We start from the raw sequence: 16,312 nt of genomic DNA on the forward strand, positions 1-16,312 counted from the left end.
GATCTCTTAACTGCAGGCATGATTATTTTGCTAATACTTCTGGTATATTGTTCCTGTTCCTGGATAGGCTGACTGAACTATTCCCCACAAGCAGCTCTTTACTTCAGTGAATCAACCTCAGGAAAACACATTACAGACAGACACAAACCTACATGCTACTGTATTCTTCCGGCGTGGAGGTTTTGATGTCTCCCATAAAATCTGTTGTTTCCTACTATAAAAAAGAATGGGCTCAAATAGGAGATTATTGTGCCTGACATTCATCTTTTATCCGTGTCACCCTGTCCCAGCAAACATCGTTGGCGATGTTTTCACAGTGTCTAGTCATTGCTGAAAAATAGTTTCAAAATGAAAGTTTGCAAAAACGTTACCACAACGTCAGTTTGAGTTATGTCTTCAATTTTAAGCTTAGACATTGTTGTTAGCTTTTCGGGTTAGAGAAAGTTTGTGCTTACTTATTATTTTCTACTTTCTTATCTTTTTTATTGATTAGAATAAAATGAGAAAACAAAATTACTTGATATGAACAGTCAGAAGAGAAGAAACATCTCACCTTGAGTATGACTCAAACCCTCAGCCTTTTGAGTTTCATTCATTTAGTTACTGAGGTAATCAACTTCTTGTAAAAAGAGAAGCGCATTCCTAAGTCTATGATACTGAAATCATGGATGGGGAGGGGATAATTGTAAGGATATGATTGATGCCACAAATTAAAATTAGATGCACAAAACCATAAACAGCTTAAAAGTGGTGTTTATTAAAAACAGGGCTTAGTAATACTAGTCTGTCTCTTGTATTTGGACACATGTTCTGTGGACATCTGTTCAGAGCCATCGACATCCCATATGTCACTGACTAATTACATATGGTTTGCAATAATCTAGTCTTTACTGTACTTCTCATTTTAATGATGCTCTGATGCAATCTCTTATCTACGTGGAAACAAAGTCAACATCCGTTTGTCTGCGATTCAGTTTTTACTGTTGTTCACAACCAGTTTTGACCAGGGAGGTGATGTTGGGGTTTCAGCCATGTTTGCTGGGGTGTCTTTGTAAGTGTGGATACAACAGAGCTAGTGTTGTGTTTGATCTTAGTACTACTGTAAAAGAAATGTGGCTTTAAAGTGCAGCTGCTGAAATGCTGCTTCACTGTTGGCCTAATATGAATATGGTGATTCCTTCTTTATTTTTCTACCATCTGAAGGCATAGGGAATCAGCTCACTGTCAGCTGACATAAAGCAGTTTTGGGGCTTATTAGGTTCACCACTTACTGCATTAAAAATTTAGGAGATGCATGGAGCATTTGCTGACGCTTGTCTGCACAGGACAAATTTCAGCAAGCTTATTTTTTTAAATAATAGAGCTGTCCACATCTTGGTAAATGACTGTGATTTGTTTGTACTATTTCTTTATTACATGTCTGAATTTTATTTCATTATACATGATCTGACAATCGTTTATTGTGGATGATGTTAGTCTTGTTCTAGCCTAGTCTGTATAAATAGGTATCGCTGTGCACCACCAAAAAAACCCCACCAAAACTGTTCAAAATTAGCATTTTGCTCTCATCAAAATCAAGCTCCTGCCTTTCCTTTCTATTCAACATTCAAAGAGGCAGCAATATAGACAGTGCATCCAGGTGAAGGCAGGCTTGTAACTGTAAGCGCAATCAAAACGCTTTGTGAGCACAAAGACAATAAGAGTCCTTTATCACACCACCTGTCCAAGGCTTAAACAAGTAGAAAAGCTTAAAATCAAAATATACTTGGCTGCTGGCTTAAACAGCAGAGTCCTTTTCTTTTACAGTAACCTTGCAGGTAGTGAATCCACATGAGCAGCAGTGGGAGGCGAACAGGCAAGGTGACCAGTGTTGTTTCTGATCTCAGTGTCATCAGTACCTCAGTTCACCCTTCACAATATTTTCATGTCGGGAATCATTTTTTCCAAAATATTATTTTCTAAGCTTTTCTTTTAGAGTAACTCTTATCAATTCAAATATTGACTTCTTACATAAATAGTGAACTGTGACTCTGTAGGACTTACGAGTCTTCTTAGCCGAATCTTCAACAAACAGAGACGAGATGTCCTCATCCACTCCCACTTCATTCTTGGCGATGCACGTGTAAGCTCCTGTGTCCTCATAGCGGACGCTGCCAATAAAGAGTTCACTACCGTTCGCTAAAGAAGAGAGGAAACAAAATCAAACAGGTATACACATTACTGATGCAAAGCTACTATACACTACAACCATATTCAGAGTGTTTATTTTTTTTAAACAAACTTTTAAATTTAGTGAACAAATTCAACATTGCATCTCCACTGTGTTAAAATTCTGTGGTTGAATCATGAATACATGTATAGAGTAATTTGACAATACACTATTCCGGCGACCGTGGTTCAGGTGGTTGGGAAGCTCATCAACCGGAAGGTTGCCGGTTCGATCCCCAGCTCTGTCTGTCTTGGTCGTTGCGTCCTTGGGCAAGACACTTCACCTACCGCCTACTGGTGATGGCCAGAGGGGCCGACGGCGCGATATGGCAGCCTCGCTTCTGTCAGTCTGCCCCAGGGCAGCTGTGGCTACAACTGTAGCTTGCCTCCACCAGTGTGTGAATGTGAGAGTGAATGATTAGTGGAATTGTAAAGCGCTTTGAGGGTCTCGAAAAGCGCTAAATAAATGCAGTTATTGCATCATTATTATTATTATTATTGTTATTGTTGTTGTTATTATTACTATTGAGATGAAGCTGGGCGTGCATCTAACAGAAGCACAATGAACCAAATACAATGCTTAATACAAGCAATGTGTCCTCAAATGTGTAGGGGAATAGATGCTATAGACACCTGGGAATGTAAGCTATGGCAGGGGAGCCATAAACAAACAAACAAACAAAAAAACACAGAGTTTGATCAATATTCTTGTGTCCACAGGCATTTTTTATCTCAATGAAATCAGAGACGTTGTAGCTACAGTGTAGCAGCATGTACAACTTGGTCAGACTCTGTTCTGGTCTATATCTGGTCGCTGTGGTTGATGAATACATTTAAATAGTATTCAGTCAAAATGATATAAAATTATTATTCCACTATCCAAAGATTTATACAACAGGTGTCCTAAATTAACAATACTGGTAATAACCCCCAATTTCTTTTTTACATTTCTGTAATGGTAAATTAACCAGTATGCACAATCTCATAATTAGATTTTTTATTGCTAATATATAATTATTGTTGAATTTTCAAATTTATTGTTTAAAAAAGGAAAGAAAAAGTAAAGCACATTGCTATTTATTTTAATTAAGATACCTAATTATAGTATTTACTATAATAGTTTCACTGGTTGAATGCTACTGCACATACATGAGTTACATTTTTTCCCTCACATACTGTGCAGCACAGCACTGTTACTCTCAAGTTTCCGAATCATATTCTGAATCAATAGCGACAGGTGATGCTGGCGACGTTTAGAGACAAAGGTCAACATCAGAGGTGAGCGCTCTGATGTTTGCTGCGGCATGCTGTAGCTTTGTGATCCAGAGCTGCACTCTGATCCTTCCTGTACTTCATTGATCACACGAGGGGAATTTGTCACAGTGGAGATCTTACAAGCCAGGATGTATAAAAACATTAAAGAAAGCTTTCATTTTCACCCCTTTCTGTACATCACCTGACAGAACATTTAGATAACATCAAACATGGGCACCATCCTTTTTCCTCACATATACAGGATATCATGTGTTCCACCTGCTGAAACTTAAAGCCTTTTTAATGGAGGTCTTTCTATAGAATCCATAAACAGCAATGTCGCACACAGCTTATAAAAAAAAAAGAGAAAAAAAAAACAACTGTTCTTCATCTTAACCTTCTAATTCATGCCCAGTGGCTTAGGAGAAAAAACAACACAGACATTGATGCAAAGCTTTTCACATTAGTGAAATGTCTTTTGGATTCTGATAATAATTCTCTTTTATCGGAGGAAATGCGTGCAATGCTTTGAAGTGAGAGTGCCTTAAAGCACTTCTAACGTCTCATGGAATGAGACAGCACTTTAATTACTTCTAATTCATAATGATGTTCTGATCAATTCTTATTAAAAACCACAGAATCAAACACTTAAATGAGTGTTTATATCCTCTGCATGTTTGCGGCGCCTGTGATGATGTGACCGGTTTTGTCTTAAACTGAAGCGAGCTCATTTTCTTAAACGGCTCCCCGCAGATGGATTACTGCATAGGTGAACAGGACATGTCACCTGACTCAGCAGCTCCTGTTAGCTTTATTGGGCTTTAAAGCACCTTTTAGCTCACTGTTGTATTACATTTTTGCACACCACAAGTGAGCTGCTCAACCTCAAGTAAGAAAGAGTAAATTAAAAAAGGTTACATGACATGAGAGAGGCTGCACAGACACACACACAGTGATAGTAATTCATCAGTGGTCTCACTTAATGTGTTATCGGCTTCCATTGTGATGCTCTGTAGCCTTATAATTGCTGCTAAACAATTCAGATATATGCCTTTTTTTAACACCCCCCCCCACACACACACACTCCAAAAAAAGAAAAAAAAATCCACTGATTCTTCTGGGTCAGAGAAATTATCTCACATGTTGAGATTTCCCTGCGTTCCCTGTTTGATAACAAACTAAATGACAGAAAATATGAGGCAGTGTTCTAACAGTGTTTTCAGCACTGCAGTACTTTTCTTTACAGTTGAACTGTGGCTCGCAATCAATACTTCTTACTATCAGCTGTCAGTGCGTTGTTCAAATTTTACAGAAACCTATGAAAAAATGAGGATAGGGGCAAGACTTTTATATTATCTTTATTAAACTCCCATCAATACAAGTGCGTTGCGGAAATAAAATGGTGAATTACTCTTCCTGTGCTTTGATCATTTCCTCCCCAACCACAGCCAGATTAAAAAAAAGAACTCTGCGCTGCATAATTTGCTTTTCCATGCTATTCTTTTCACTTACCTAGATGTTGTTTATTGAATAAGTACAAATGATCACTTTAAATAGGGCTGCTGCCCCTTTCTGCTGCCCATATTAGTTGGTAAATCTGAAACAGCAGCTACTGCAGTGTTTATACGGTGGTGAACCTTGCAGAACCTCCTTGTTTGAGTGTCTAAGGGTTGATAACAGGCTATTACCATAGGTAATGACCCACACACAGCCAATAAACTTTCCTTTAATGAGAACTAGGCCGTAAAAAGGGAAGTTGTGCTTCTTCTCTCTGATATTGAGAGTGTATCATAAAACAAAAAAGCCTTCTTGCCCAAATAAGTTGTTGCCATCTTCTGTCACACAGTGTATTTCTTTTTATCTTCAACCTCCCATCTCATTCGCCATCTGATAATAAGTATGTTTACGTTGTCAGGGGAGCAAAAGGACGTAGTGAAAGAGGGCGACCGCAATCATGGTTTCATCACAGTGGTACAGAATGCAAATAAACTGAAAGTATATGAGAAATTATTACTGTGGACAAGTGGAACCACTGAGTTTTCAATAAAAAAAAAAGTTGCTTGTATAAAATAGCAGCTTGAGTTTCAAGATTTGTTTTCATTAGTCTTATACACTGTGGTGGTTTATAAAGATTTATGCTTTTTCCATTGTACACTGTTGCTGCTACGTATTGTGCACTTGGAAGAAATCACTTTACCACCGAGCTGTGACACACAGAGTCCGCTAAAGCACAAAATATGCTGATAGCAAAACACTGCAAAACTCACCTATGAGAGAGAGCTGTTTGGAGGATCTGGGCTGCAGATCCATGCCATTCTTCAGCCAAAGGAGTTTGGGATTTGGGATGCCGTCGGCGTGGCAGTGGAGGCTGGCAGATACGCCGGGCTCCTGAGCCTGTGTCTCTGGATAGACCAGGATCACTGGAGGGACTGGACGCATATACACAAAACCAAAAATACAAATGGAAATAGTAAAGCGGCAAGTGAAAACATAATTACACACTGTTTCATTGGTAGACCGTAACTCCTGGGGGAATATAACACAAACACCCACACGCACAGTGGGCAGAGAGGAATTTGTCTCACCACAGCATGGAATATATTCACAAATAACAAGAATCCAAGAGCTCTGGGGCTTCTTTATTACAGCTTGAGTCCTGCATGAAATAGATGTCGGACGTATGTGCCACTTACCACCTCCTTTGGAGAAGGAGCCGTAAATAGATGTGGAGAAATTGAGGAGGAAAAATGAAATATGAAGTAACAGTTTACATGAACAGGTAAGATGCTGTTTTTGGATTATTGTGCTTTGCACATTTTGCACCTTGGGCCAGCTGTCAAATTCTGACAGACCCTTCCTCCAGGAGCTTACTCACCTCTCCCATTCAGCTTCCCTCATTACTCATGTAACACATTTGTATTAAAAACACAAGACATGTAAAATACAATACACTGTAAGAGACAATTGTGTCAATTTTTTTTTAGAAAATGTTACCCCTTAAAGCTCTTTTTCATCTCCTGTTCCTGTGTTTAAAGTGTTGTGCAAAAGTCTTGAGCCACCCTTTGGTTCTTTTTCTTTTTCTTTCAAGGAGCCAGACTTTCTTGTAATCTTTTAAAAAAGGCAAGTAACTCAAGGGATGAATCAGTGTTGTGTCTACGCATCCAGAAAACTTAGCCAAGAACCAGTTTTAAATTATATCTTTAGGCACTCTTGTTATTTTGCAGCCTGTTGTAAAAGAACATAATTTCTTTTGTTGAATCTATGAAAAATGACAAAGCAGTTTGACAGGAAAAAATTGTGTTTTGGGCCAATAAGGTGATTCAAATATCTAAAAACACACAGTGGAACAATAAGAGTCATAGATTGGCCTCCCCAGAGCCTGCACCTCAACATTATTGAAGCAGTGTGGGATCATCTTGAGAGAGAACACAACAGAACTCAGCCAATTTCCAAACAGGAGCTTTGAATGTCTTTTAAGAAGCCTGGAGAACAATTCCTAAAGACTTCCAAGTTTTGGTATTGACTTCCACGCTCTTTACAATTGTCCAAACTCTGTTTTTTGCCCTATATACTGTGTTTCCATGTATGTTTGCAGACGTTTGAATAAATCACCGATTCTCTGTGTTGTTTTCCTCACAAAGTATAAAGATTATAAAGAGCTTCTTGAGACTTTTGCACAGTATTGTTTGTCTACCTCAAATCAGACATTGTATTGACCTGACTTATCATCCTACAAAACACACATATGATGAACTCCTTCTTTTGCATGCAGCAGGACTCTTCTTGCCTGAAGTATCAATAAAATAGTCTGCATGTGTCACATCTGTCTGTGACTTGAACTGTTCTGTTTCATTACCAAAACAGTACTTAACTAAACCAACCCTTTCTCTTGTTTCAACATTAATAATGTTTTTGACCTTTTGACATTATTAATGTCAAAGATTTCATATCTACCCCTCTTATACTGTCATAGAGTACAGCCATGGCTACTTCACCAATACTAAAGCTGCAATATTGTCATTCCTCTCACTAAAGAAAAGAAAGCACAACAGGATACAAACCGCCCACTTAGTATAATGTGGCACTTGGCTCATTTCCATTGCACCTTATCTCACCTTGTCATATCTTATTTGAAATACCTTGAATCCCTAACACAAACATTTGGTAATTGCTCTTTCCTGATCACTCGCCCTTCAGTCCCCCTGTCTGTCTCCATGACTCCCTTCACATCACTCCCCCTCCCTCCTTTTTTCCGACAATTCCACAATGCAGCTGTATTTCTTTTCAATTAGCAAGTCAAAGAAAACAAAAACAAAAACAAGACAAAAAAAGGACCCATTGTGATTCCTCGATTGGAAGAGGCTTAGTTTAATCATTTGTATTCCACGTTAGCCTGTCTCACATTCAGATTCAAAAACAAAAGCAGTTTAAGGGGGTCACCTTTGTTGTGCTACAGGTGTGGAGCTTTAAACTTTCTTGCAGGGTTTTCTTTCAAGAGATGTCAAGTAAAGCATAACAGTAGCAGAGACGAATACCCTAATTTAGGTAATTATTATGAGCGAGGCAGCGCTTTGATAACTTCAGTGGTGTTCTGTGTTTCTGCTGGTTTCTAAATGACTACCAACGTAAGTAGCTTTTATCCACTGCACAGAATCAGCTGAATAGGCTGCATGCACTCACATTTCATTTGCAGCCTAATATGAAATTATGTTTTGCTGTTTGGCAAGAGTTACTTTGATGCAATGCTCCGTGTGCCCTTGTCTCCCGAAGCTCTTGTGTGAACCATGCTGCTTAAAAGATACTTCGTCTTTGAGTTTTGCCTTTTTTTGTCATATATGGAATTAAATTTGATATCTTTTGCGTTTTATTCTTGGTCAGGCAAACACTTTTATTTATCTGATGTGTGCTAGACTAACACTGGAATAGATAAATCTTCATTAAATAGCTTCCTGAACACAATGATTAGTTATTGGGAACATTATTCGATGGTGAGCCTTAGCTCCAGATAAACAGACTAACGAGACAGACAAAAAATGATGCAACAAACAAACTGTGCCAACACCTAGGTCACATTTACTTAGGTCTGACACATTTTGAAAACAAAGACATATTAATATTTAATTTTTTTATAGTGATAGCCAATTAGACAGTCTCATAACAGTCTCATTGCTTTAAGGGTTACAAATAGTTTTGTTAGTATAGCTAAAATCTTTAGACTTGTTCTGGCTATATTATTTATTTACATCTATTGATACCCTTTGTTGCTGAGATAGTTCCTTATGACCTTTGCTGTACTTTTGGAATCATTGTTATGCTACTAAATTGATGTGAGACCAGCAAGACAACTTCCTGATGATATCCAAACATTAAATGCCATCATTTTTTTTTTCCAGAATTTTGTCCACATCACCACTGTACGACCACTGTAAGTAAGAAATGAGCCACTACTGACCATTCACCTGGAGCACATGTGTCTGATAGAGGTCTTCATAGCCGTAGGCATGGCAACTGTAGTTTCCCATGTGGATGGTTGTCACCTTGGTGATGTACAGGGAGCCATCGTCCCCAAAGTCCTGAGATACGGGGAAGAGAGGGATGAGTAAAATTAAGTGAGGAAAGAGGCAAAAAGGCAAATGCGGTGAGAGGGCGTGAAAAGTAAGGAAGAAGCGTGAGGAAAATTAAAGATGGAAAAAGAAGAGTGGGAGGTGTTGGAGAGGGAATACCGGTGAAGAATGGGGTGCAGAAAACATCCACAGGGAGTGAGGTGGAAAAATGAAGGTATCTTGATAGAATAAATAAGGATGCTTGAAGGGAACAGAGAAAGGAGGCACACAACAGCAGGGAGTGATGGGAAAAGACAGCAGAGAAAAAGAGTGATGCGAAAAGGACGAGAGACCATGAATCAAGGGTTTCCCTGTTGAGCTGAAGCAGGCAACAGGGAATTTGATCCTCCTCTCTCCCCTCATCACACTGCCTCAGCCTGATAAATGGCAAGGGTTAAAAATATAAAGCCCATTAGGTTGATGAATGGAGCGGGTTGTTGTTGGTGCAGCATGCGACAGTCACCGGGGGGTTTCCAGCCACAGCTTAGGGCGGATTAAGGCATTAAATAGTTTGCTGTCCCACCAAGTGGCAGAGCAGATGTCCTGATGCAGCTCTGTCATGACATGGAAACCACAAATGGCAGCTCTTCCTTTTCTCTTTTCCTTTTTTTGAGGGCTCTAGAAATTAATGTGACCTGACAAGGGGGCGGCGTTGTGACAGGAAAAATGTGAAATGATTTTCCCGTAAGATAGATGGAGGAGCTTAGGCAGCCTTTCAAGTTCAGGATTTACAATTAAGGGAAGAGACAGCGCTACACTGGCAAGGACAATTAAAACTGAATGGGCCATTTGGACTGCAAAGTAGGACTGTAGTACAGTATATAAAAAACAAGGGACTGAGGATGGCGGTCTCCTAAAACTGACTCAGTTGAGGTACCTTGGATTTTATCTTCAGTATGTCAGCTGAAATTATGTTTTGGTTGGTTGTAAACTTCAAAGTAAGTCACATTTATCTGTGATACGGATCATATCACAGATGAGTGATTTAAGGCACTAAAATGTAAACTATAAGGCTTAACATGTGTTGATGCAATGCTCTGCAGGTCCTACTGACTGTAGTGCAACTGGGCAGACTTCGTAATGGTTAAATATAAGATTTTCTTTTAGAAGAAACAATCCAAGTCCAAGGTAAAATAAATTAAAACCCCGTTTTTCATCTTTGACTAATACTTTTATATGGTGATGACCAAGCTGCATTGTCTCCGGGTAGCTGGTGCTATTACTGCCTAAGAATAAATGGGAGAGACCTGGCCTGCAACCTCATCATAACGTAATGGTATTAGCCGTTAATCTTTGAGTTTGTGAAATGTGCTGATGACACATGGACACAGAGTAAAAAAAAGTTATTGGAGAAAAATTACAGGGTTTTATTACTAGTCAAGGAAAATTACATTATTCAAGGAAAATTATACACTTGAATAATAAGAGCAGTCCCAGAGTTATACATAAAGATGGTCAGTGGCCACATTCAAATTAATAGATCTTAAATCACTCACTGAAATTATTCCTTTCACATGCAAAACTAAATCAGAGTCTCCTTTGGTCTGTTCTCTAATGTTAATCATCATTAATTTGCCTTAATATACAGAACAGATCTGAGTAGTACTATAGTAGTAGTAGAAGTAAGTATCTGCTTCTATGTGTGTTTAATACATGTTAGCAATGCATATGCATATGGAAGCTCTCTATTACCTATTTTTGATGAAATATAGCTGATTTTATTTCCCAATAATCAGTTTTCTATCGCAGCACTTCATATGAACTGAAAACTGAATCCACCCATATACACAGTGCGTAACTTTTTGGGGGCACAAAATGCCTTTTTTTGTGATTGCTGGTGAAAGCACTGAGAAAGAAGCTCAACTGAAAGAGAAAAATATGGGCAAAGATAAAAAAAAATAAGAAAAGGAGAATAGACTGAGTGTAATGGAGGCTCAGCTTTCTGGTTTCAATGAGGTTATATGCCAGAGAGCAGGACTACTTCAAAAACTATCAAATAAAACTTCTGTAAACAATCCTGTTTCCATTCTGCACAGCTCAACAGGAGAGAAAGGTGTGCTGAAAGGACTTCAACAGGAGAGTAATGTCCTGTCCCTGCTGTCGCTGGTCACCTCGCAGAACCACTGTGGTCCAAATCAACTCGTACAAAATGTTACACAATAAAAATAAAAAGTCTCAAAAAGACAACAGATCTGTGTTTGTTTCTAACACCCTGCCCTTTTTTGATGCAATTTAACTGTTCTAACATATGAGGTTTAGAGGGAAGTTTGCCTTGGAAATTCTATTCAAAGCTGCCCTGCATCTGGATATTAAATGCGTAGATAATTTTTAAATTTCTATTATAGTTCTGTATAAATTGCAAGAACATGTGCACATGTTGAGATGAAATATACCCTGCATCAATGAGATATAAAATCCTAGGATAAACTTGAACATTTACCTTTAGCCCTTTATGAACTAATTTATTTGGATGTCTACATTTTCATTACTTAATGGCTTCTTTATCTTTCGTTTAGCCAGGAAGTCACTTAATCTCCAGAGATGGCTGTCCAAACTTGCTTAATTGACCAGTTGGCCACAAAAACTTGGCACGTTACATTAAGTATGCAATTTCTTTCTGGCACCGACATCCAGTGTGTTCAGAATAACACAAGATATTAAAACTCCACACGCAGAGGTTATCCCATTCATTAATTCTGGGATTTTGTTTTTAAGCTTCAAGTTTGATTTGAGTGACTAAAAAGGAAGCCAAACAAACTCAAGCTTCCTCTCTCCTGCCATTTAGATCACTGTGCTCTGTGAAAATTCATTATGCCCGGTCAAAAACCCCAAAGGACCTCTGTTGCCATCACCTCTCCTCCAGTCTCCACCTCAACACTTGACATTGTTTATCCGCTCATCATCACAGCGGACCAACAAGGCTGCTCATTAACATGCAATTAGTGAATTGTGATCCGGTTGTGGATAAAGCAAGGCCGGCACTGCGCTGTCACCTGTGCAGATGTGTCTAAACAGGAGCACGGCGACATAGTTCATTAAGCACTGAGCGAGGTATAATTGTACCATTTCATGGAAGGTGCAAGGGAATCGTTGTTTTCTTTATTTAATTTCTCTCCTTGGTTTTTGTCCCCCTCCTGCCCTGTTTTGGTTTCTCACATGCCCGTGGATTATTAGGTGGGGTCGCGTGATAAGAGGTTCCGTTAAATGAAGAGCACGGGATTCTCTGCACACCTTCCAACATTTCAGATCCCCAATGAGCATTTTATAAGTACCACAAGCAGAGTGTGAATACAAAAAGAAAACAATATGCTAGTGATTAGAGACTAACTGAAAAACTCCCAGAACTCTTAACGCTTTTACAGCAACAATGTGATTTTCTAATTTTAAAAAGTGTTAATAGACTTTCTGGTTTCAATCCATGTGAAGAGCCCCCCGACTGTGCCCCCATGCTGCTGAAGTTTACCAAATATTAATTAGGCAGTCCACTCAGAAGAACCTTTGGCAGACAAAAACGCTCACATGCTTTAAGGTTGTGAGTGTGCATTCTATTTAAGTCGATGTCAAGGCTAATAAATATGTTTTATAAAGTAACTACAGGACTTTTGTAATTGTAGAGAGTTTTCTCATGAGTGCCTGGGAATTTTAACCAGCACAGTTTTACTAATATGTTTTTATATTTACACAGATCGCTCACAGAACTCTTAACCTCATTTTCAACAGTAGATGCACAGAAAACAAAGCTGGCAAATTAGGTGGTAAAGACATTTAATTAACTGGCAGCTAAAGAATCAAATATTTGTATCTATGGTCAGAAGAAACAAAGCAGATGAAAAGTAGATGGTAAATTTTTGCTTGCTTCTACTACAACAGTTCGAAATAACTCGAAATTTCGAGTTATTTTCTCGAAATTTTGACTTAGCTCTGCCAATCAGTAATCTACGTAAATAACGTCCTTTTCTTGTTACCCGGAAGGATATGGCGCAGAGGAATGCACACTCAAAACCGGATTGCAACAAACTGGCGCTTTTGAGAGTACATTTGCTGATAGCAACGCCATGTAATTCGGCTAATAACACAAGGATTTCACCATTTGTGAAGCCACGCTGAAAATACTCAGCAATTTGTGAATTCATGATTGGCTGTAATATCGGTAGCTTAGCTGTAGCATTTGTAGCTGAGGGCTTCAGCTTCCGGGTAATAAGGAAATGACGTCATTCACGTAGATTACTGATTGGCAGCAGTAACTCAAAATTTTGAGTTACTTTTCTCAAAATTTCAAGTTATTAAGTCAAAATTTAAAGAAAACAACTCAAAATTTCGACTTATGGATCCTTTTCTTTTTTTTTTTTAGTGGCGGAAACGGGCTTCCATATATAATACCTGACTTACACAAGCAGTTTATGTACAAAACCTTATCCGGCAATAAAAATCAAACAACCTCAGTTTTTAACTGGGTATAGCCATAACGAACCAGCAACTTGACTTTGTAGTTGTGTAGTTTTTACCATCAACCGCACCAACAGCCACAAATAATTACATCAGCCACGGAAAAAGGCATGAACTCACATTGATGTCCTCCAGGTCCAAGAAGTTTAAGATGATGCCATTCCTCTTCCAGATGACTGGTGGGCGCAGCGTCCCCTGGATGGCGCAGGTGAGGACTGCACTTAGGCCCACTGTTACTGTGGAGACGCTGATTCGTTGGTCCTCGGCCAGGCTCAGCTGGACAACCTCTGTTCAAATGAGAGCATGAAGGAAAATAATTTGCAGTTGGCAGAGAAAGAGACAACAGTAAGAAGAAAGGATTGAGAAAAAGGGGAAGATGGAGAAATAACGAGAAAAATCACAAATCTGAATGAGTGCTGATGAATTGGAACTATAGCCAAGTTGAACACATTTCTAAGCATTCATCTCATTACAAGTGGACCGGGGAGGATAAACAGCTGTCCGGCTGTGAAGGATATGCAGTATGAAGAAAGACCACATATCAGAGGACACACAGCCAGCCAAATATCATTCTTCTCATTAAGGGAAATTTATGTTCATTGAAATGGCCGCCCAATTCAATTCACCTTTACGGCAAATTAAGAATTATTCTTCTCTGTTCCCGCTGGCGCTATAAATAGTATCTGTCGCCAAGATGTGTGGCCAGGCACCAAATCTACATGGTCCCAGTAAGACTTTGAATCCAAAAGCTTCATCATATACTTTGTACTGTCTTAAAGGCAGTCCATTTAAACTAGGCTAGTTTAAACAGTGTCTTAATTATAAAATGGGTCATGGGATATATAACATGAAACATGTATTTTAAACTATTAAATATATTGTGTGGCCTGTATTGCACCACACCACCTCATCATTTGCTTTGCTTAGTTTCTTCTGTTTTCCATGAACTCTTTGCTAATAAATAGATTCCAGTTTTTGTATCGGTTTAAAGTTGATGCAGGTATGCCTGCTGCCAAAAGATATTATGTGAATCTGCAATTCATTCGAGTCACAACTGACATGATATGCGATCCTACGTCAATACTGGCTCAGGAAACAATTCAATAAATCTAAGTAACACAGATACCTGACAAAAATCTCAGTGGAGCCAACTGAGAGCAACAATCAGCTAATCACCTCATATGTAGCACACACACACACACACACACACACACACACACACACACACACACACACACACACACACACACACACACACACACACACACACACACACACACACACACACACACACACACACACACACACACACACACACACACACACACACGATGACCTTGCAGCACTGAAATAGTTATAGAAAGGGTATAACACTGAGGATACAATAGATGCGAAAACGTGAAAAATACTATTACTGGAATCCCTGATGATGCTAAAGAACAAATGCAATCACATAATATTACAGACTAATTAGCATATTTTAATTGTTAAACATTGCTAAATATAAGGTACTTAATATAGTTAAATATAAGGAATAATTTGGGTCCATTAGACTTCCTGACCTATGTAAAAGCAACCTTGCACACTTATTTAGACACCGTTGCAATTCCTTTAATTTTTCTACCAATATTAGTGAACAATAGATTTATGGATATTCTCTCTCATGTGCTGTGGCATCTATCAGTGGTTTCTAGTGTAATTGTTATTCAGCGTGTTACTGCCCGACTTTGACAGTAGTGTTATTTATTTATTGCAGCTGCTAAAATTAGTGAAGCATTACAAACTTGAAAGTATCTGCCTGCCATGGAGCTTCTCTTAGATCAAAAAAAAATGTTGAGGAACTGATTAAGAATAAACTACACTTAGTGTGATGACATATTTTTACACACCTGACATTTTGCTATCACAGCTATCCGAATGCTTGTACAGAAAAAAAAAAAGTTTCCTAACTTCAGCTTCCTCTCCATGTATTTAATCTATCATAACATGCAGTATCATAACACATAGACCTACATGAAGAAAAAGACTAGAACACTCCTAAATTCCTGACTGAGTAACAGTGGTGAGGCCAGCATCACAACAAATTGCCATTTTGACATCCACCAGGAACAATATTTCATTGTCCAAACAGACTTCAACGAGATGGCTAAGAGACTTTGAAATGTTTGTTGGGGAACTTGCTGTCTGGAATCCGACTGTGACAAACCCTGTTGTAAAAGACCCCGGGATATTAGCTGTCTGTTTCACATAGCTCTCCAGATGATAGATATATCCATGCTGACAGCTCGGTCTGTCAGTGATATTTCAGAATGCCTTGGGTACAGTACACTGCCAGGTCCAACAAAGTTATAATTCAGCAGATCAGTAATTTGGGTGGCAGAACAGGCTTTGAGTGCCATGTGGACAGATGAGGGATGAAATGCATTGATCTGACATGGCTTGGAGGGGTGATTTCAGGTGGTACAGTGAATTTCAAGTAGACCACTGCTCACACTGAATTTAATACAGTGCACTGGAAGCAAGACCTGTGTGGCTTGCTGAGTGTTTATGCAATGAATGCTCACTCTTAAGACAGACGCAACCATGAATACATTATTTAAGGGTAGAGTTAAAAAGTCTCCATGTTCATTTGTGAAATGTAATTAATATGAATTTTGTGCAGAACAGCTACAGTTGATACAAGCAATAAACTGTAGTCTGTAGTAACTGACTTAACACGTACTCGTAGATTTCCTTATCAAGAAATAATATTAAAAATCTGGTCCTCAAACACAGCAGGAAATCTAAAATAGATCGGCTAA

General features: G+C 38.8%; 1 protein-coding gene across 6 annotated transcripts in view; it reads right to left on the reverse strand.

The window, feature by feature from the left end:
- fstl4 (follistatin-like 4) overlaps positions 1-16,312 on the reverse strand; it is a 211,420-nt gene that overhangs the window by 22,116 nt on the left and 172,992 nt on the right. For all 6 annotated transcript variants that reach the window (XM_039618901.1, XM_039618902.1, XM_039618903.1 and 3 more), the window contains 4 exons: positions 13,632-13,798; positions 8,915-9,035; positions 5,730-5,891; positions 2,044-2,178 (listed from right to left, as the gene is read on the reverse strand). In XM_039618901.1, the coding sequence (XP_039474835.1) occupies positions 2,044-2,178; positions 5,730-5,891; positions 8,915-9,035; positions 13,632-13,798 (585 nt within the window). The remainder of the gene's footprint in view (positions 1-2,043; positions 2,179-5,729; positions 5,892-8,914; positions 9,036-13,631; positions 13,799-16,312) is intronic.

The sequence above is a fragment of the Oreochromis aureus genome, linkage group 10 (genome assembly GCF_013358895.1).
Source record: "Oreochromis aureus strain Israel breed Guangdong linkage group 10, ZZ_aureus, whole genome shotgun sequence".
NCBI classification, from domain to species: Eukaryota; Metazoa; Chordata; class Actinopteri; order Cichliformes; family Cichlidae; genus Oreochromis; species Oreochromis aureus.